The 23,654-nt window shown below is 38.4% G+C and overlaps 1 protein-coding gene across 1 annotated transcript; it reads right to left on the reverse strand.

Moving 5' to 3' along the window:
• Positions 1-2,142: 2,142 nt before the first annotated feature.
• Positions 2,143-4,232, reverse strand: LOC139457960 (ankyrin repeat domain-containing protein 50-like). The gene is made up of 2 exons (XM_071239299.1): positions 4,184-4,232; positions 2,143-3,365 (listed from the first exon to the last, which is right to left on the reverse strand). The coding sequence occupies exons 1-2, from the start codon at positions 4,230-4,232 to the stop codon at positions 2,143-2,145; spliced, it is 1,272 nt and encodes a 423-aa protein (XP_071095400.1).
• Between the last annotated feature and the right edge of the window lie 19,422 nt (positions 4,233-23,654).

The following is a 23,654-nucleotide window of genomic DNA, read 5'->3' on the forward strand; positions in this document are numbered from 1 at the left end:
AGAGGTACGTATAGTGCTATATATAGAGGTACGTATAGTGGTTCATATAGTGGTACACATAGCAGTAAATATAGAGGTACGTATAGTGGTTCATATAGTGGTACACATAGCAGTACATATAGAGGTACGTATAGTGGTACATATAGAGATACGTATAGTCGTACATATAGAGGTACGTATAGTGGTACATATAGAGGTACGTAAAGTGGTTCATATAGTGGCACATATAGAGGTACGTAAAGTGGTTCATATAGTGGTACATAAAGTCGTTCATATAGAGGTACGTATAGTGGTACATATAGAGGTACGTAAAGTGGTTCATATAGTGGTTCATGTAGTGGTACATATAGTGGTTCACATAGTGGTACATTTAGAGGTACATATAGTGTACATATACTAGTACATATCATGCTACATACAGTGGTACATATCGTGGTACATATCGTGCTACAATTAGAGGTACATACAGTGGTAAATTATTATATGACCGTATTATTTACCGAAATAGATTACACGGTGAGTAAAATCGACATAAAGACGAAAATTATATGAATGAATCACTGAAAATCAGTGAGATACCGGGTGTCTGCCGAAAGGGTAGCGAGTTCTCGGCCCACTTGCACAAAGCGATCTTAGCGCTAAGATGATCGTAATTCCCATACTTTAACATAGGCTTACAATAGTCTTAGCACTAAGATCGCTTTGTGCAAGTGGGACCTGCTCTACCGGAAGCCACTCACGCACACAACGTCATTAAAACGATAGATTTCAGTGAATATGGACGTGTAGAAACGGCATGAAAAGGTCATAGTATGGTATAGCATCACACATCATGTCGACAAGCGACGTGTCATATTTCGTAAATTTCTCTGAAAGTCCACCATGCATATTTTACAATTTTTATATTTCTGCAAGTGCAGTCTTTCGGGGATCTGATGAGACAACCGTTTCAAATCATCGTATTGGTTTGGTACAAAACGCAGGTTGGGTAGGATATGGCTGTTCTCTTTCAACGAGTAGACACTTATCAAAATAATAATATATGTAGTAACAAAATGTGTCAATTTCTTATAAAAACATATATCACTATATTGCCTATATCAGTTATCAAAGTAGATAAGACGTCGACTCTATTATTTATAGAATCTTTTTCAAAAAACTATTTTTATTCAAGGTGTCAGGGGCGGCCATGTCGAGAGTGCTGGATTTGCACTGCAGAGTTGCCTCCCTTTGTCGTGTCCTTCTGGTCCCAGATTTGTACTGATCCTTGATTTGCCATGTGTCATGTATGGTATGTCGTGGCTTCCAACTTCTAGTGACCAGTAGTTTAATTAGTAACTGTTAAACTAGTAACCAGTAGTTTAGTAACTGTTAAACTTGTAACCAGTAGTTTAGTAACTGTTAAACAAGTAAACAGTAGTTTAGTAACTGTCAAACTAGTAAACCAGTAGTTTAGTAACTGCTAAACTAGTAAACAGTAGTTTAGTAACTATCAAACTAGTAACCAGTGGTTTATTTACTGTTAAACTAGTAACCAGTAGTTTAGTAACTATCAAACTAGTAACCAGTAGCTTATTTACTGTTAAACAAGTAAACAGTAGTTTAGTAACTATCAAACTAGTAACCAGCAGTTTATTTACTGTTAAACTAGTAAACAGTAGTTTAGTAACTATCAAACTAGTAACCAGCAGTTTATTTACTGTTAAACTAGTAAACAGTAGTTTAGTAACTGTTAGGCGAGTAGCCAGTACCTTAGTAACTGGTGAACTTGTAATCAGTAGTTAAGTAACTCTCAAACTAGTGATTAGTGATTAGCACTAAATAATGTGAAAAAAATATATGATATTAAATATGTACATAAGACAATAACACACTTACTACTATAGCCAAGGTTAAAGACATGTAGAAAATTGGACAATATCACAGTGACGACAAGAATTGGTATTGAACAGAAATAAGCAAAGGCTTTTGCGATCTAGATATAGAGTGTTTATTTCCGCAATAATTAGAGTATGATCAAGCATCAAATTTCATGAAGAAACAACTTGACCCAGAAAACACATTTTCATTTTAATCTATATTTTAATAACACATACCGTTTTGTAAGCCAAATTTACCTACAACGACTCTCTTGTTGAGAGTTTATACATTGCTCTTTGACACAAGAATGTCAAACACGGCCTTATGTTTTTCGTTTGCTGCTATCATAGCTGCTGTATACCCAAATTTGTTCTTGCCGTTTAGGTCCACATACTCATGTGATATGAGATACGTCACCATCTGTACACGTCCGGCAAGAGAGGCCAGATGAAGGATGTTGTAGCCATTATCATCAACTAGGGACACATCAGCTCCTTGCTTTACAAGTAAATCAAACGTTTTCCTGTGTCCTTTTTCTGCTGCTACCATCACTGGAGTTCTTCCGTAGTTTCCTTTACAGTTTATGTCCACAGTGATCTTTGAGAGAAGGTATTGTACCATCTCTACATGTCCTCCAAAACAGGCCACGTGAAGGATGGTGTCATTGCTATCATCAACAAGGAATACGTCAGCTCCTTTGCGTACAAGCAGATCAAACGCTTCCCTGTGTCCGTACTCTGCTGCTATCATCACTGGCGTCCGACCGAAGTGCCCTCTTGTGTTTATGGCTGCAGTATTCTGTGAGAGAAGGTATTCAACCATCTCTACATGTCCTCCAAAACAGGCAACGTGAAGGTTCTTGTCACTGTTGTTATCAACTAGAGACATATCAGCTCCTATGCTAACAAGTAGATCAAACGCTTCCCGGTGTCCGTACTCTGCTGCTATCATCACTGGCGTACGTCCGTAGTGACCTCTAGTGTTTATGGCTGCAGTGTTCTGTGAGATGACATAATTCATCATTCTTACATGTCCTGTAATACAAGCAATATGGACGGTTTTGTCATAATAATTATCAAATAGCGACGCATTAGCACCTTTACTCAACAGGAGGTCATAAACATCTCTATGTCCATAAAATATTGCCATCATCAGTGGTGTCCTCCCATACCGATCTCTGCTGTTGATGTCAACGATGCTCAGTGGAAGAACATACTTGATGATATCCAAACTACCTCCATGACAGGCCGCTTGAAGGATGTTTTCCCCATTATTGTCAACTAATGACAGATCACCTCCATTACTCACAAGAAGGTCAAACACATGCTTATACCCTAAGAAGGCTGCCAACATTGACGGTGTCATTCCGTCCTTTGCATCTCTATTGTTAACGTCGACTCGACCGTCAGACAAGATGCGTTTTATTCGGTTCAGGCATCCCTGTCTGCAGGCATCATAAAGAATTCTCTCCCGTGACTTGTGAAGTCTGTGCGTCTGTGTTCCTCCTGCAGGTAGGTTTATTATTAACAGTGAATTACAATAATTGACTTTTAATTTAGCATATCTATATCGCAATTTCTTTAAAAGCTCGATTAATAGTGATTTGTAGCAATGCATCGGTTTGCATGTGTAATTGCATTTGACTATTGAGACCGAAATACCCTCTAAACCCGAAATTGCAAAATATCCAAATATGGACAATTATTTTTTGTATCCGTGAAACAATGAGAGAATTTATGTATTTCAAATAGGTATTAATACGTTTTCTGATTGATGTTCTAAAAAAGATCAGTAAGAATTATCACAAAGAAAAATGCCATATTGCACTGAAGGAAAACTAAATTGTTTGATGACAGCTTTATGGCTTTCACCAAATGTGAACATGGTAAAGTCACAATTCAGTTGAGGAAAAGCTTCCCGAATACCTGTGTTTCAGTGTACATCAGCAAAAGAAGTAGTATATATGATGGGAGTACGGGGCCCCTGGCAATGTTTCCATGGGGTCTTAAGTTTTATTAATTATGGGATGGCGGTCAATCGATCTTTGGTATGGAGGGATTTTTAGTTAATGTAAGTATACATGCTAATCATTCTTTTGGTTTTATGAAATATTTGGCTAAATATACACCCATACCAAATATATAATTCTTTACACTATTTGACTTAGAATTGTGGACAATATATAATACTGGAGATATACTGTAAAATATGGAGACTGGATATTGTACATTAAAGTTGAACGTTTATCAGCCTATAAACGATTCTTAGGACTCTCAGTAATATTCCAGCTATCGAATATTTCAGATAGAAACGAGGTACTTACTCTTTACACAGACAACCTTTCCAACTCGAGTCTCAAGACATCGGGACATGAGATTGCAAGACTTGGCTACACAGGAGCCAGACCAGACCTTCAGACAGGGAATGTATAGAAAGAATTAGAGAGTGATGTATGATGCTTTTAGGGAGCATCTATTTGATTTGCATGATGGAATATTTTATTGAGAACAAACTTTTTAACCTAGCTGTATCCAACAAACTATTTATTTACTAAGCACCATCAAACAATCTCTTAATTTCCACTACTAACACAAACCTTTGACGTTTGGGTATTTTCTATATAACCAACTGTTAACTTTGTTCACCACTGCCATCAAACTATTCATTCTTGGCATATTTCTGAACAAACTACGTGTAATCATTTAACCCCCACTCCCATCTCTCCAGAAATCTTGAAAATGGATGCTCCTTTAGTGCTTTGGTGTTTTTCGATGATCGTTTAAATGATATTATAACTTTCGGGCATAGTCTTTTCTGATTTGTTAAAGAATCGGAAATTTCATAACCCAGAATCAGAGATTTTTCACCCAAGATAAGTGGTGTTATCACTCAGAATCAGATGTGTTATCACTCAGAATCAGAGGTGTTATCACTCAGAATCAGAAGTGTTATCACTCAGAATCAGAGGTGTTATCATTCAGAATCAGAGGTGTTATCACTCAGAATCAGAAGTGTTATCGCTCAGAATCAGAAGTGTTATCACTCAGAATCAGAGGTGTTATCACTCAGAATCAGAGGTGTAATCACTCAGGTGAGGTGAGGTGAGGTGAGGTGTTATCATTCAGAATCAGAGGTGTTATCACTCAGAATCAGAGGTGTAATCACTCAGGTGAGGTGAGGTGAGGTGAGGTGTTATCATTCAGAATCAGAGGTGTTATCATTCAGAATCAGAGGTGTTATCACTCAGAATCAGAGGTGTTATCATTCAGAATCAGAGGTGTTATCACTCAGAATCAGAAGTGTTATCGCTCAGAATCAGAAGTGTTATCACTCAGAATCAGAGGTGTTATGACTCAGAATCAGAGGTGTAATCACTCAGGTGAGGTGAGGTGAGGTGTTATCATTCAGAATCAGAGGTGTTATCACTCAGAATCAGAGGTGTAATCACTCAGGTGAGGTGAGGTGAGGTGTTATCACTCAGAATCAGAGGTGTTATCACTCAGAATCAGAGGTGTTATCACTCAGAATCAGAAGTGTTATCGCTCAGAATCAGAAGTGTTATCACTCAGAATCAGAGGTGTTATCACTCAGAATCAGAAGTGTTATCACTCAGGTGAGGTGAGGTGTTTTCATTCAGAATCAGAGGTGTTATCACTCAGAATCAGAAGTGTTATCACTCAGGATCAGATGTGTTAATACACAGAATCAGAGGTGTTATGACTCAGAATCATAAGAGTTATCACTCAGAATCAGATGTGTTATCACTCAGAATCAGAGATTTTAGTCACTTCAACCTGACTCTGATCAAAAGGGCCAAAATGCCACACCCTACAGAGTTTAAAAATAGTCAGTAATAGTTTGTGGGCGTTTTCAAATATGAGTTCTTGACTTAATGTATATTTGTTGAAATATACAATATACTGATTGTGCATCAATACATCGCAAACACACACACAAAAAAAGAGAGAGTTTCAAGATGTATATACAGATAGGAGACAATGGATAGTTACGTGAATTTATTCTGTTCGAATTTTGACGATAATTCATGTATTTACTTATATCATTCATAGATTAGAATAATGCTGTTACACCACTTGTAAAATTAACATATCAGCCAGATCGCAAGGGGACACGAGGCACCAGAATTACACATTGTACCCTCGTGGTAAATTGTCCCGGGAGGGCCAATGCATTAACAACTACGGTGTCCCATCTTTCTACCAGATTTAGATGATCTCAACATAAGATATACATACATGCTTACATGGGAATGATTCTTTGGAAGAACAATGTATCCCTCTCTCTCCTTTATCTTCTTAGATCCAGATAGACGACAGATTAGTTGTTCGTTGCTGTATTCGATATTGAAACATATGCCGTTCTCAATACATTTTACTTGACACAACGTGATGCCAATGTTCCTGATGATGACAAAGTATTTGTTTTGAAGTGCACATGGCTTTTGCGTGTATGCACACTCATCAAATACGCACATGAAATAAACTGTTAATGCTGGGAGGAGAAGCCACGAGTCATATGAACACAGGGGCAACATCTTACAGTGTCCCCAAAGATCACAGGATACAAAACCTCACAGTCCTGAGACTAACACTCTGTAAGCTTTGCCTACAAGACAGGGTGTTTAGGGAGCACATGATACAAGATTACACAGTCCATGGGTTTCACATCCCTTGTCTTGATTACTGATAAGAAATATGTGAACTAAAGTACATTCTTAAAACATGGTTGACAGTGAAATATAGACACTGAAAAGCTTGGTGCGATAAATATTTCATGCTGTGAAAGCAGAATAAACTCTTATCCGTAAGAGTGTCACTGTGCAATCACTTTGTCAAAGACAGCAAAGGTGAAGGAGGCAATTACATGTATATCCTGTGGATACACAGATGATTAATGAAGTAGTTGATAGTATCTGAGTATCAAGCTCTCAGACAGCGCAGATATAGCACTGGGTGAGTGAGTGAGTATGGTTTTACGACGCGTTTAGCAATATTCCAGCAATATCAGGGCGGGGACACCAGAAATGGGTTTCACACATTGTACCCATGTCGGGAATCGAACCCGGGTCTTCGGCGTGACGAGCGAACGCTTTAACCACTAGGCTACCCGACCGCCCTAGACATAGCACTGACTATACAAACGGCTGTAATGCAGTAATGCAATCTGGGTAGTCCAATGATCATCCTGCTATGACATTCAAGGATAGCAATGACCAGACTTTTTTCAGCGTGCATGGATCTTTCATTCTGAGTATTGTAAGTGCCCTTTGCATTACACATCAAGTCGGCAGACTCAGATATACATAACGATAATCTTCAAAGAATCCCACGTCCTTCACATCCTTACCAAAGGCTCAGAATGTTAGGAATGTAATTCATTTTCTGAGATTATAACAAACCATTATCATAAAAGCTAAGATGGATTCATACGTTGGACAAATCGCTCTTATCGTTACATTGATAAATCACATGAGCAGTTGTATAAGGTAAGAAGCATTACCTATTCCCAAGTACCGCAAGTTTTTAATACAAAAGATAAATTAATACCATAAGAGCGATTGAAAAATGACATCTTTAGTGAAATTTGATTGGCTTACATGAATGTATGAATTATGCTTTTGTGCATTTACAATTATCCTTTCTATTAATCACCCTCTATCCTGCAGGAAACGTTCTCGATAATCACATGCACACATCAAGGCATAATACATACATACATGGATACATACATACATATAGGCAGATAGACAGACAGACACTACTTACAATACATGAATGAAAGTTAAGGAAATATACCGTCAAATGGCCTTAAAATCAGTCGATGTTATGAGATGTCCATAGAAACCAATTGGATTCAGCTGTGTACAGCAGTGCCATGTGGATGTAATGACAAAATGACGTATGCAGCCTTTCCTTTCCAACTCACGCAATGTATTGAGTCTATTTCGGGCATCCCAAAGGAGGCATCACAGACGTTCGCAGCTGATGAGATATATATACCGTATTCGCCGCAATAAGCGTCCAGGGCGCTCTCAAAATTAGAAATAAGGGGCTTCTATTAGAATATTATTTTGGTGAAAAATAAGTTCAAAGATCGTAAATTTCGTGATTTATATACAACAGATATATCTTTCCAAAAAATTAATTGCCCATAATTAAGGGTGCATTTAACACACGAGTGCGTATTATACACGAATAAGTAAGTCATGTGTGCATTGATCAATCGGAAGGGGTGCTAATTGGGATTGTTCACTAGCCAAAATATTAGCAAATATCGCTGTGGGCGCTTATTAGAGCGGGGCGCTTATTACGTTGAATACGGTTTATTTTATGAAAACTTACGTTTTGCTACAAGGTATAAAACTTCGGAAAACATTCATTTGTGCAACAATTTGGTCTCATGCGGACATTTGGTATTTTAGCTCACCTGACGAAAACAAAATAATGTACACTGGTCAGTGTTGAAGGAGTGGTTTCAAATCCCGGTTTGCTCCGATTATGTTTCAAGGTTTGTCAGCACCTTACCCGTCCTCATGGGTTTCACCGAAGTGGTAAACGTGTGAGGCCTGCATCACTTCAGGATTTCCTCCTACATTAACCGACACGCCGTGATGTAACTGAATCTGACCCTTGAAGGATCATATAATGCGAATTAAAACTGCACTTCGTGTCCTTTGTGTAGCTGACCATAAGAAAACATTTGTAAGACTATCAGATGTCATCATAACCAGTGAAGATTTATTGGGAAAACGCAAGCAAAGAAAACATCTTTTGGGACATGACGATCATTAGTCTGACTACTTGGCCAATCATGAATTAGGGGATCGACTACCATTCATAAAGGAGGGCCAGATCTAACTACTGAAGATGTCTGGGAACACGTTTCGTTAGGGCATATCTGTTCTGTTGGGAAGAGGTCAGCGAACGTCCCATATCAAAGTCTGCAGTCACAGTCTTTATAGGTGAGCCTTAGTCAGCAACCAATGATTGTCTTAAGAAGCGACTGTGCTTATCTAAACAGGCAATTAACGGGATCGAGTGGTCAGGATCGCTGACTTCGTTGATGCATGTCATTGTATCCCAATTGCCTAGATCGATGCTCATGATGTCAATCACTGGATTGTCTGGTCCAGATTCGATTATTTACAGGCCGCTTTCATATAGCTAGAATTTGCTGAGTGAGGCGTTAAACAACAAACAAACAAACATTATGGGTGGTCTGGGACGATGCGCCAACTGACGTTGTCATCCTGGGACACGTTGCCATGGCACTGAGCAACTACAAGGGGGTGATGATGTTATTCGCGGTAGTAGGCATCAGTACCTCATCGGAGATGTGGAGATCAGTTTTGCCGGTTATGGTGATTCCTCCCTGATTAATGGCCACGACGATTATAAGACATCATATGGAGGCTGAAACTCCAGACTCTCGTTCGACCATCATTGAAGTCCAACAGGAGGAAAAGCAGGAAATACCTATATATTCTATAAAGAATGGTTTGTGAAATTCATGTCATTCGAAACCTTTAAAACCGTTTTCAATTTGAAAACCATTTTTTAGCCTACACAGGTGTTCTTCTCGCTGTAAAAACAACACTATCGAACCAAAAGATTATCAAAATTTGCCATTACCTTACAGTCTCCCTTCTTACCATGTCATATATATCATCTGAACAAGCAAAAAACAAAGTTTACAATATTTCTCAGTATCATCAATATTATATAATTTTGTCTCGTCAAGATATGGCTGAAATATTGCCGACGTGATGTTAAATATTAACTCACTCAGATCATCACTATTCATCGCAGGGTATTACTTCTGGCGACCTGCATTGCGATTCCCGAGGATTCTCTGGTGTCCACTACAGGGTGTATTCTGGGTACTGCTTGTCCCCTTGTATCACTATCATAGTGGCTGATTTAGACAGATGCTCTTGCCATGACGTGTAGTTCTGAGCTCTTGAATGTTTTTTACATTCACCGCATTATTGAATCTGTGCTGACTTAGCTTAACATCCCTACTTTCATATCCAATTAGGCACATGTGGCACGTGCATCAGGTGTGACGCACATGCGTTTTTAGTTGTGAAAAATTAAAGTTTTAGTGCAACAAGCACCGTTTCTTGGGAGAATCGGTTTTTCGACAATGCATACATTCGAGTTTTAATAGTTTGTTTACGTGGTATGCCTGTCACTTTTGACTGATGTTGGTAAGCATAAAACGATCATTTAAACTTTCAGATTCCAGTTTGTTATAAGCAGCATAGTTTACATACAGTGTTACACACCAGTGTAAGAAAAAGGTCAAATGTCTTGTATGGCCACCATTGGCTGCGCACATTCGTGAAGTTCACACAGGCGGGTGTCTATTCCTCTTGCATTGCCAGGTTAAACGTCGCGACGTCATGATGTCGTGGTTGACGTTGACGCACACGTCACCCTGCCTTGACCCAAATGAGCTCGATTGTGTTAAGATCGGACGATGCCGCGGATCAGTCCATTACATTTAAAAAAATTACATGGTTATTTTTCTGGAGCATTTACACGGTTTTGCATGACAATTAACAGAAATAAAGCAGGACCAAAGCTTATTAAAGTAATCTCGGAAGTATACTTTGTTTACTTTAGGAATTAAGCTTCTGTATAAATTAGAATGTTGGTGGATATTTATTATTTCCAAAGCTGAAATTAATTCGTTTAGACAAAATAATGATAAGGTTGAAAGGATTGTTATTTTTCCATAAATAACCAAAATGATATAAAAAAGAATATTAAAGAAATACTGTGAACTTTGTTTTTTGCTTGTTCAGATGATATATATGAAATGGTAAGAAGGGAGACTGTAAGGTAATGGCAAATTTTGATAATCGTTGGGTTCGACATGCAGTGTTGTTTAACAGCGAGAAGAACACCTGTGTAGGCTAAAAAATGGTTTTCAAATTGAAAACGGTTTTAAAGGTTTCGAATGACATGAATTGTCCGTTATTACCTAGAAGATCATTAATGAAACGTATCCCTTTCACAAACACTTCTTTATAGAATATACAGGTATTTCCTGTTTTTCCTGTTCTCGTTATTGTGCTAGGATAACTGTGTCATTTATACGCTCGATGTGGGTGTTATCTATGGATTTCCTCCAGGCCTTAATAATGTCATTATAGTATATATTATTTATCATGGTAACCCTTTGTAATCTTAATGTCTTGCAGGTAATTTCGAATGCATTAAAGGGTCCAGAAAGAGGTATATTTAAGAGTATTATCCACACCACTTTGATTTCGATTTTGATGCTCTACATACCAATGATATTTCTTGCGCATGTATCAATTGTAGTACTTGGGGACATTTTATACCTCCATCTGATGTTTCACATATAATTTGACTTCTCATTCCTTTGTCGGGTTTACCTCAATGAATAAGAAACACCTTTAAGAAAACGTGTATCTTAGTATCTGGTGGATCTGGTAGAGATTAAAATAAATGGTTACATTTTGGTAGAATTAGTGATTTTAGCACGGTATTCCTCCCTAAGGGAGTAAGGTTTCTTGAATGCATTATCATAATTCAAGCAACAAGGCTGCTGGGGTCATTGGGTATGCAAAAGCTCCTTTCTGTGATCTATCACTGTCCAAACGCAATGTCGTTGAATAAACCATGAGATGCTGAGAGCTTTCAATGGTCGTAAGTGGAACTTGTTCCCGCAGTACATAAGCACGCGCTTTGGTATTACACAATGTGTAATGCAGCTGTATGTTAATTAAACAGGGGATGTTTTCACGGGCAAGTATTAAACACATTTGGTATACTGCCTATAACATGAGGCACGCTGGCGAATCTGATTACACATGCACTGGGTATATAGCGGGCCTATTTTCAATACAATGTTTGTCATCTTTCTTCTCCAGCTGCTTCTAGCCGTTTTTCAGCTTGTATTTGACAAGTGGCTAGTCGTTCCTTATGCAAGTACATTCATCTGTAACATATTTTTTTTTGCGACAAATAATACATTCCTTTGACTAAACATGTACTGACTTCCTTGAACTAGTATCTAGTAGGTGCACTAATTTGGGATCCTTACTGGGGTCATTGGGTATGCAAAAGCTCCTTTCTGTGATCTATCACCGTCCAAACGCAATGTCGTTGAATAAACCATGAGATGCTGAGAGCTTTCAATGGTCGTAAGTGGAACTTGTTCCCGCAGTACATAAGCACGCGCTTTGGTATTACACAATGTGTAATGCAGCTGTATGTTAATTAAACAGGGGATGTTTTCACGGGCAAGTATTAAACACATTTGGTATACTGCCTATAACATGAGGCACGCTGGCGAATCTGATTACACATGCACTGGGTATATAGCGGGCCTATTTTCAATACAATGTTTGTCATCTTTCTTCTCCAGCTGCTTCTAGCCGTTTTTCAGCTTGTATTTGACAAGTGGCTAGTCGTTCCTTATGCAAGTACATTCATCTGTAACATATTTTTTTTTGCGACAAATAATACATTCCTTTGACTAAACATGTACTGACTTCCTTGAACTAGTATCTAGTAGGTGCACTAATTTGGGATCCTTACATTCCTGGCCTCGGCCCATTGCCTACCTGTGTCCCCTCACCCCGAGTTACAGAAAGACTTCTAAATCGTACTTGACTATCGATTACGATTACACACACACACAGGACGGACTCAGTTCGCATGACTGTCGTAGGTTGTTTTGTCAATGGGACTATTAAAAGTATGTTCACAACGCATGCGTGGCTCTGGGGGGCCGTTTCGGTGTAGGTTCTAACACCGTTATCAAGCAGGTGATACACTTGCTTTATAACGGTTGCTCACCTATATATCTTATCCTTACTTCGTACTTCATCTTCTAAATGCCTCTCAAAGAGTGAGTGAGTGAGTTGGGTTTAACGACGCTTTTAACAGTATTCAAGTTATATTGCGGCGTGTCAGCTTAATGTGGGAGGAAAGTCGATCCGAAGTGATGAAGGCCGTCTCGGACGTTTACCACTTCGGTGAAACCCACGAGCACGGGTATGGTACATAATCGGGGAGAACCGGGATTCGAACCCACAATCATAGGTTTCTGGCGTGCCCAAGGGACGCAACTCTGCACAGCGAATCGCGGCGAGGTAGATGAGTGGACCACCAGTACAAACTGGAAAAAAGGGAACATTCTGGAATGGCTAATAGATGGTCTAGATTGTATGAATACAGACATAAAGCCCATAACTGTCGTTTGGAATACCCTGTGTGTTTCTTTTCCGACGTTGCACGATAAAAAATCACATTCCAACTGTCACTTTCATGATCTGCTTAGCGATGCTCTGATTGGTCAGATGAAAGGTCGTTCTGACATGACCCGCAATGGGATGTCCTCAGATCTTTGTTTAGAGGTAGCAAAAACTAAGATATGATTTTAATGAAATTTATACAAGGGAAGATTGAGGATTGATCCATATAACACCATCGGAGCTGCTTAATATATGCGCTTCTAACCATATATGGACCATGAATAGGGAGAATTTATAGATGCGTATCTCTGGTGATTGGCACTGACACTATTGAATCTTACATATGATTTGATTTTTTTTATCATAACATAAACAAATTATTTGTTGATTACAATTATGTGACACATATTAATTTACGAATAGATCTACTTTATTTTTAATTTTGAAAAGAAATAGATCTAGATCTACCACATTCAGAAGAAACACATCATACAGTTGATTCAGAAAATTACAATATATTGGCAAAAGTTGGAAATATCGCGATCGGTTTCGTTACGTTGGTCCAACGTTGTCACAACATGCTTCAAGGGAAGCTACTCTTGTGGTAGAGGGCGCTGTTATTAACGCAGGTCGTTCGAAGCAGACGACGCGAAAGAATAATACTGGAAGGTTGAGGGAAAACCTATTTTGCAGTAAGTGTTCACTTCATTAATGTGTTAATTCATTTTTAAACCTTTAAATTGAAAATAGAAACAATGTTCATTCAAAAGTATCTACGTGAGTAGAAAAATCTGTGTCATGCAAAACATGACAAGATAGATTTTATTGTCAATATTTTGTAAGATGTGCGCCCCACGAGTCGGACTCTCGGCGTGAGAGCAGCAGACAAGTGAAGAGCCACACAATTTCTTACATTGGTATTTTTGCATGAACAGTGTTTCATTTGACATTTTCGCAGTCGTATTTGATGTGGGGACGGGTAATGTTGGGAAATTAATGACATACTCGATTTAACAAGTCAATTTTGTGATTGCTGTCAACAGTGAACATGAAATTCATAATGAGGCTTTCGGAAACGTTCGGCATTGCGTGTGCATGTCATACGGTCTAGCTAATATTCCTACTGATCGATGAACGGAGGAAGTTGTTTTACGAGTTCGGTTTTCGATCACCACACAGTGGAAATGAAACAAATGTTTTTGGATTGGGGCTTGATGTTATTTAAATGTCGTATTTACTTGCGAACTTTGAACATTTTCTTGATAAAGGGCGAAACAAAAGGACTCTATTTTGTAAACGATCACTGTATTATATCAAAATCTACCTGGATACATAAGGGTTATAGCTAAATGGGCACCACAGCAAAACGTCACCTGGCGAAAACGGCACCTCGCCTCAAGCGAAAACGGCTATTATTGCCTGGCGAAAACGGCACCTTATTTTTTTATCCCCCGCCCAACGAAGTTGGCGGGGGATATAGAAACGGGCTCCGTCCGTCACGTTTCGTTTCCGGAGCATAACTCATAAACAGTTCAATGTGTTTTCATCAAACTTTGCAGGTCTGTCAGGTACATGCTGAACTGGTGCCTTTTGCTATTCAGAAATTTTAGTAATATTTATTTTTTACGTTTCCATGAACACAAGATGGAGTTAGGTTCTGTGAGGGTAGGGTTCGTTTCCAGAGCATAACTCATAAACCGTTCAATATTTTTCATCAAACTTTGCAGGTCTGTCAGGTACATGCTGAACTGGTGCCTTTTGCTATTCAGAAATTTTAGAATTTTTTATTTTTTACGTTTCCATGGCAACAAGATGGAGTTAGGTTCTGTGAGGGTAGGGTTCGTTTCCAGAGCATAACTCATAAACCGTTCAATATTTTTTCATCAAACTTTGCAGGTCTGTTAGGTACATGCTGAACTGGTGCCTTTTGCTACTAGAAATTTTAGAAATATTTATTTTTTACATTTCCATGGCAACAAGATGGACTTAGGTTCCAAACTCAACTTTATTTTACAATTTCCATGACAAGTTCCACCTCGGTTAAAAAAGGTTAGGGTTTGTTTAGATTTAATTATGTCATAAATTCTGCAACAGGGGCAGGGGATATAGCCACGTTAGTGGCAAACTCTTGTTTTTTTTCCTTTGGTAAAATAAATGAAATTAAACTTAGATCTACCTTGTCACTTGCAAACACCAATAATTGTGAAATGTTAAAACAAGTTTACATTAGAAATTAGCCTCTACTCCAACTAGATCTACATGTATATTCTGACTTAGCCTATACGCAACTCAACTTATTGTGAAAACATAACATGCTTCGAAGTAAAATAATGAAATGACGTATGTCAGCGATACAAGGATGGAGACATCTCCCTGAGTCAGCTACTTCCACAATGCTCAGTGGTACATGTTAGGACTGGGACGAGTCCAAATTTATTACCCGGGTACCCTTTCCCCTATTACCCGACCCTACCCGGGTACCCACTGTAGGTCTCAGGAGATGTCTCAAAATGTCCGATTGGGAACATTTTTACAATAGCCCTAGCAAAACGTATTTAGATACATGCATTAAATAACCGGGTCATTCATACACTGAAGTTGAATTGAGTTATATCTTTATTCACCCATATGAAAGAAGGAATGGGTGCATAGTCAGAAAGAAATGCGAACATTAGTGACTTGTAGTGTAACCATAGAGTTCTAGATAATTTTTGTCAATAAACATTATATCACGTGACTAACCACGGGTCCGGGTTGTCCTGTGGGTACCCGGGTCCTACTCTGTACCCACCTGACCCAGGTACCCGAGTTACCCGTCCCAGCCCTAGTACATGGGCTGATATTGTGATGAAGATGACAACTATGAAGAACTGTGAAGAACTTTATGATTGTGAATATCTGTAGTTATCTGTGAAGAACTGGTAGAACACAGGAAATGACAATGTAAATAATCAAATACATCAAATAACATGTAAAATAAATCATAAATACTACTTCATAAATAGTTCTTATCGTTATAAAAAACAGCTGCCGTTTTCACCAAATGCGATGCTGTTTTGCTGAGGTGCCGTTTTCACCAAATGCTATGCCGTTTTGCTGAGGTGCCGTTTTAACCTGCACCCCATAATAGGGCCCATAGACTGATATCGATCAGAGATCTTATACCGATGTATTGTATCTGTATTGATTGATTAAGGTGTGATCATGCATTTTTATTTCGATATATGCAGCGTTAGAAATTGGCACTAGTCCCGTAGACCTTGCCAAACTGGCCAATATAGTTAACGTATCCTAAGGACAAGCAGAAATTTGCCCTTCTTTAAGGACTAGTGGACTAAATGTTACTTTCTACCCCTGGATATGGCTATTTCACGATCAACTATTAGTTAATATTTGGAAGTTATTAACTACCAGAGAATTAAAGTAAAACAAAAACATAATTTATAATATGGTTTTTACGGGAAAGGCATTTACCATACAGTTTTTTCCTGAATCATGGGAGACGTACGGTAGTATGAGGTTAAGAGATGTATGTACATTTGTGATGAAATACTGGTTAAAATATTAAACATATATATCCAGAGTACTATTTCAAAGGTGAGATGTTAAATTAATGTTACAAGACCCAGTGAAGACGTATGGTAGTCTTATCAGGTTAAGAAATGTATGTACATTTGTGATGTAATACTGGATAACATGTTAAAAAATATATTTCAAAGGTGAGATGCTCAAGTAAATAAATATTACAAGACCCAGTGAAGACGTTAAGAAATGTATGTACATTTGTGATGAAATACTGGATAAGATATTAAAAAATATATTTCCAGAGCATTATTTCAAAGGTGATTGATGCCAGTTATATATTACAACACAACATGCCATGTATTAAATCAAAATTCAAAATAATGGTAAAAATTTGATGAGGAAATATGGATGCTGCAGTACAGATTTTTCAGGTCATTATCCATTTGTAGAAAAACACTTTCCAGAGCCCCGTTTCAAAGTTGATTTATTCTAACTAAAGATATATCATTTCAGCTTTAGAAATTGGCACTAGTCCTATAGTCCTTACCAAACTGCCCAATAGTAAAGGTATCCTTAGGATTAGTAGAAATTGGCCCATTTTAAGTGTTTTGCTATATGTTATCATTATAAGGACTAGTGGACAAAAACTGTTAGTTTCTAACCCTGCATTTCAGTTTATTATGGGCCCTTTTCCTGTGTATACCAGCAATGTAATTCTGTGCACTGAAAACCTATGCACTGTAGTACATTTATTCTGCACCACAGAATTCACATACCACAATGTAATGAAATGTATATAGGAGAAGGCCTCGTAAGTGTGTCACTCGTGCCTAATACATTTGGTTTTCCGCAATAAAATATGTTTATATCAATGTAATTCTGTATGAAATTCCTTGTGCCTGCTACTTTGCTGCTGTTTTTTGCATACACGTGTTTGTAATATGTACATACATTTGTGGCAGATCTTCTAATGATAAACATTTATTTGTACTTTAGGTTTACAGTGATATAGTCTACATACATAGTGAATTTATCATATAGTAAATGAAATGAGTTTTGTGGTAACCAGGCTTCACTGTCATTTGCCCAATATAATGTCAATATGGGAATAGTCTCACTGCTTTTCAATGGATGGCTATGGCTATTTTTTGAAAGTATAACGTATTCGACGTTATAAGCGCCCCGCTCTAATAAGCGCCAACGACGATATTTCCTAATACATTGGCTAGTGAACAATCCCAATTAGCACCCCTTCGATTGATCAATGTACACAAGACCCATTTATTTGTGTATAATACACACTCGTGTGTAATATGCACCATAAATTATGGGCAATTAAACTCTGAAAAAATATATTTGTCGTATAAACATTTCAGGCTGTCAGCATAAACCATGAAATTTATCTTTCAACTCTATTTTTTTCAGTAAAATAATATTCTAATAAGAGCCCCCTATTTCTAATTTTGAGAGCGCCCTGGGTGCTTATTAGGTCGAATATGGTAACATCTTTTCCCTAGAAAATTATTTCTGCTACAAGGCTCCATATAAGGGTCGTTTGTACAAATGCAAATACATGAGACAAGATGTATGAATAAAGGAAAGTCTCTAATTTAAAAGTTACATTATTATTTTGAGCAATATTCCCCTCAACCTCATTAACATCATCATGATCATAGCTGAGTGCTAGCTGTTGCTACACAAACTTCATAGCCTCTTTTAAAAAGTAACCAATAATATTCTTATATTTCTATTTAAGAAAACCCTGACATTCAGCCATTGTCTTTTGGCAAAAATGGATGTGCTGAATGAACTCCTAGCAGCTTTTCCAAAATGGAGCAACTGAGAGAGCACTGGTGAGTGGATTAAATTTCTATGGATGTATTAAGTATGGACAATTTACTCAAAGTCTGATACATGTTTCTGATTGAAATATTTATAAACAAATGTTTAATATCAGGTTTGCCCTATAAAGGGCCCCTGGCACTAATTGAGGTCATCTTATGAAGAAAATTTCATGTTAACTTATTTTTTATGTACATGTACCGGTATACAAGATTGATTGCACACCTAAAAACTGTTCTCCAGCAAGATTAGGGGAGGGGGTTGGGATTATCATGTGGTTATAGGGGATGTTTATTGGGATGAATATATTTATTGGAGACTAATAAGGGACCTACCATTCTATATTTTATTTGGGGGTGGTGTTTTTTTTAATATTTAATTTGCATATCGTTATACATAATTCAAGTTACTTATTTACATATACTGAGTACATATAAACTTATCAATTTACTCATTAACAGGTGTCACAAAATAATATATACACACATATATGTATAGAGGTGCATGTGAACAGGGTATAAGTTATTCTTTTATTTCATTATGCTGTCAATAACTTGTTTTGACACACTTGTGAAGTTCATTACTTGTAATTGTCAGAGTACATGGAACAGTTTGAGAAAGAGTTTGCCAAAGAAATTTCTATAATATGCACACTGACATGTTTTGGCTATCATTTGTAAACAGAAGCTGAGGAGGATGTCTGCAGCTGGGGTCTCAAAAGCCACAGACAAGGACCTGAATAAAAGAATGGCTTCAAGTTCCAGGAGCAAGGCTTAGAAATGGCGTAAGGAAAACACAAAATGAAAAACAGAGATGCAGTTAGGGAACATGCAAACAAAAATCCTGAATTGCAAAGGAACAAGAAAATCCAAAGTCGATTCAGCACTTTATGTGACAAAAAGTAGGTGTTGACAACTTATTTTTCACAGTGTTATGACCCTTCCTTCATGTTTGTGAACTTGGTACATACTGCCAGGTTTTCTTGGACACTACTGAAGTTAAATGAAACTTTCCATGCTTATCTGGACATTTGTCAGACAAAATTCAAAAGTTGGTTTTGAGAATCTATTTTGTATGGGATTATGGACTTTGCTTCATGCTTTTTTAACTTGATGTATATTCAGCCTGTGATGGGAAAAAATGTTTTTTCTCGCAAACTATTGAAGCCACACAAATTAAATTTTCAGGCTAATATGAGGGATACAGTGTTAGAAATTGGCACTAGTCCTCAAGCCCGTACTTAACTTTTCTTGGCAGGGGGGCAAATATTTGTACAAGTATCACTTGTCTTCAACTTGATTCAAATAAAACTGTTTTCTATACAAAATCTAGGGGGGCAACTGCCCCCCCTGCCCCCCGACTAGCTACAGCACCGGTCCTGTAGTCCTTGCCAAACTGTCCAATGGTTAAGGTATCATAAGGACCAGTGAAAATTTGTCATTTTTAAGAGTTTTGCTATATGTTTTTCATTATAAGGACTAGTGGACAAAAAGTGTTAGTTTCTACTGCTGGGGATATATGTTTAGACTATGTAATAAAAAAAACTGGTTTTGAATGTATGTTTCTTGCGCGCCTTGTGGCAGGTCGTAACACTGTTTTCTTGTAAATAATAATAATAAAGTTTATTATTCTATTCTGCTTTCTGTGTTTAATTATGAGTATTAGCTTCACATGTATTAGGGTACATAAAAATAGTACTGTGAATAGTTTAAGCATTTCGGCTGTTTTGTACAGCTAGAAGTATTCATATTACTTACGGTTGTTTTTCAAACTCTTGTGTAAGTATGAACCATGATAAAAAATGATTATCTTTTAAAAATGCAGTATTATTTAATTGTTCCTTTACTCTTCATAAAAACTTCGACCCCTGAAGATTCCGGGGTAGAATAAGTCTTCAGCAACCCATACTTGTTATGAAAGGCGACTGACTGTATCGGGTGGTCTCGCTGACTTGGTTGATACATGTCATCGATCCCAATTGCATGGATCGATGCTCATGTTGTCAATCAGTGGATTGTCTGGTCCAGACTTGATTATTTTCTAGACCGCCATCATATAGCTGGAACATTGCTGAGTGGGGCGTTAAATAACAAACAAACAAACATAACTGTAATTTCAGAGCTGTAGCTTTGGAAATGTTTAGTTTTATGTGCCCTAGTTCTACTCTTGGAAAAGTTCTCTTGTGGCATCATTTCCATGAAATATTAAGATGAGATGTTGTCAGTAATGACTACTGCAGGCAGCTACTCTACAGAACATCAGCCTAGTTAAGACAATGACAGTTGTGGTAAATATACAGTAGGCTCTAGTGAGGGGATTCCTCCAGCATGTGAGACCCGTGAAGATCAGGGGTAGAATAGGTCTTCAGCAAACCATGCTTGCAGTAAAATGCGACTATGCTTGTCGTAAAAGGCGACTAACGGGATCTGTTGGTCAGGCTCGCTGACTTGGTTGATGCATGGCATCGATCCCAATTGCGTGGATCAATGCTCATGATGTCAATCGCTGGATTGTCTGGTCCAGACTCGATTATTTACAGACCGCCGTCATATATCTGGAATATTGTTGAGTGTGGCGTAAAACAACAAACCAACCAACCAAAAACCAACCCACATATCTCAAACAGGACTATGCATTCCATACTCGTTCAGCCATCAGTGTCCAGAGTTCTCACCATGCCTCCATGATACAGTACTGGTGTGTGTGCCGTGTGGCTGGTTGAGGCTGACTCTCCAGGTCTTTTTCCTCCACCTCCACATAAGACAGTCCTCCCCCAATAATATGTTCTGTATTCCAGGACGTGGATCTGTTGTTGAACAACACGTGGCCCGAGTTCTCACCATGCTTCCATCACACAGTGCTGGTGTGGGTGCCGTGTGGCTGGGTGTGGCTGACTCTCCCGGCCTTCCTCAGGCACATCCTGTCACTATAACAACACCTGCAGCTTACAAAACTTACAGTAGCAAAACTAGTGAGTAGACTTTAAAAGATTAGGCTCTGGTCATTTATTATAGAGGGGGGTAGGGTGGACATTTAGAGATTTGGGTTGGGTGTAATGACAAAATGTTACATGTATTTGTGGGGCATGAAGAAAAGAGGGTGGGTGGGCCAGGGTGGGGTGGCACTATATTACAATAAAAACCAAAGTCCAATCTCCACACACCACACACACACTAAACTAAGTGACCATTCCCTTCGAGAACGAGAAAAGACACTTACCAGTAATCAGTAATTCCCTTCGAGAACGAGAAAAGACACTTACCATTAATCATATGCAACCATCGATGTCGGATTAACGGGACCTGACTGTATTATCAAAGTCGTGTATACTATGTTTCTTGCATAAACCTTGCTGGATAACTTTTGTTTCTTTGTTTGTTGTTAACGCCGCACTCGGCAAAATATTCCAGCTATATGAAGGCGATCTGTAAATAATCGAGTCCAGTCCAGACAAGCCAGTGATTGACATCATGAGCATCGACCTACACAATTAGGATACGATGACAAGCATCAACCAAGCCGACCCTGAAGATTCCGGGGTCGAATAGGTCTTCAGCAACCCATTTTTGCCGTAAAAGGTGACTATGCTGGTCATAAAAGGTGACTAACGGGATCAGGTGGTCAGGCTCGCAGACTCGGTTGATGAATGTCATCGATCCCAATTGCGTGGATCGATGCTCCTGATATTAATCACTGGATTGTCGCTTATTTACAGACCGCCGTCAGACCGAATGCAGCGTTAAACAACAAACCAACCAACCATCAACCAAGTCAGCGGCAAGGCCACCCTATCCCGTTAGTTGCCTCTTACGACAAGCATAGTCGCCTCTAAGAGAAGCATGGGTTGCTGAAGATCTATCGGAAACCGGGACTTTACGGGTCCACAGTCAATGACATGTCGCTTCATGTTTGTAGTGCTATTTCAAACAACAATGAGATATTGTGGTTTGGAGAAAATATACCAAACACACGAACCAATATGCAATCGCTTTTAACCCATGCATCAACGATGGGGCTCATCCTGATTATCCTCGTCACTCTTGTCAGTCACAGGTTGGCGTTCACTTGTACTTCTTCCGAAATCACCAATACATCTTCCGAGAAACATTGACATTCCATGATAACACAAACTACCGTATTGTCACCATCAGAGTCGGACATATCGGGAAGTTGTGATTGGGAAACTGCAAAAGGGAACAAAGTAAGTACAGCAGACACTTCATCATCTTATACACAGATCAGTGAATACAGGAAATTCTCACAAAAATAAAAATGAGAGCACCAAAACACGAACAAAAAATGCAATTGAAGAAATAGTATGTTTCGGACATTTTCTATCTTAATAGTGAACTCAATTTGTGATGCAATCTCATTAAAATCAGATCTTAGTTCCCGCTATCGCTGAACAAAGCTTTGTTTACCGGCAGCGAGAACTTAGATCTGATTTTAATGAGATTGTTTGTGATGTAAATGGTCTTTGTCACATTTCCGTTGTTGAAAGGAAGAGGAGTATATTTCAATCCTTTAATCCCACTCCTACGAAGGAAAGTACAGTGTACAAATGGTCATTGTTTACATATGGACAGGAGAATGCCTGAGAGTTATAAAGGGTGAAGAAATTATTTGCTTTAATTTGCCAAGAAAGTGAGCAGCGGACCATAACCGTGAAGGGAGGCTTGAGTGCGAAAATAGGACGGGCTAGTGTGATCAAGCATGTAGTTTTTTAGGTAATTTCCTCCAACAAGACCATATATGGAGCCTCTGTGTATAAAGGCTCCGCCTTATGGGCGGATACAGCTTTTTGAAAAGGGGGTGTTGCACAATTAAGATCTATTTATTGTCTTTGGTGGTAATTTATACAGAAATAAAAAAAAAAAATCGAAATAAAAAGGGTGGGAGGGTGGGGGTGCGTACCCCCGCTCTGTATCCGCCCATGCGCCTCCTCTGTATATTGGTTTTAGCCTTTGAGATTGATACACAGGACAAAAGTGCAAAGGAACCTTATATATGCGCCGTGTTCGATGTTTTGAATACGATATTTGCATTAACAACGATGTCACCATCCATCCAAAACTGCTAAGTTGCAGCGCTTAGACTCCACCAAGTCACTTCTTGGAAATCAACATGACATCTTCCACTATAGGGGTGACAGACTATAGAAATCATGACAAAA

This window comes from Haliotis cracherodii, unplaced genomic scaffold (genome assembly GCF_022045235.1).
Source record: "Haliotis cracherodii isolate W230 unplaced genomic scaffold, xgHalCrac1.p SCAF_12, whole genome shotgun sequence".
NCBI classification, from domain to species: domain Eukaryota; kingdom Metazoa; phylum Mollusca; class Gastropoda; order Lepetellida; family Haliotidae; genus Haliotis; species Haliotis cracherodii.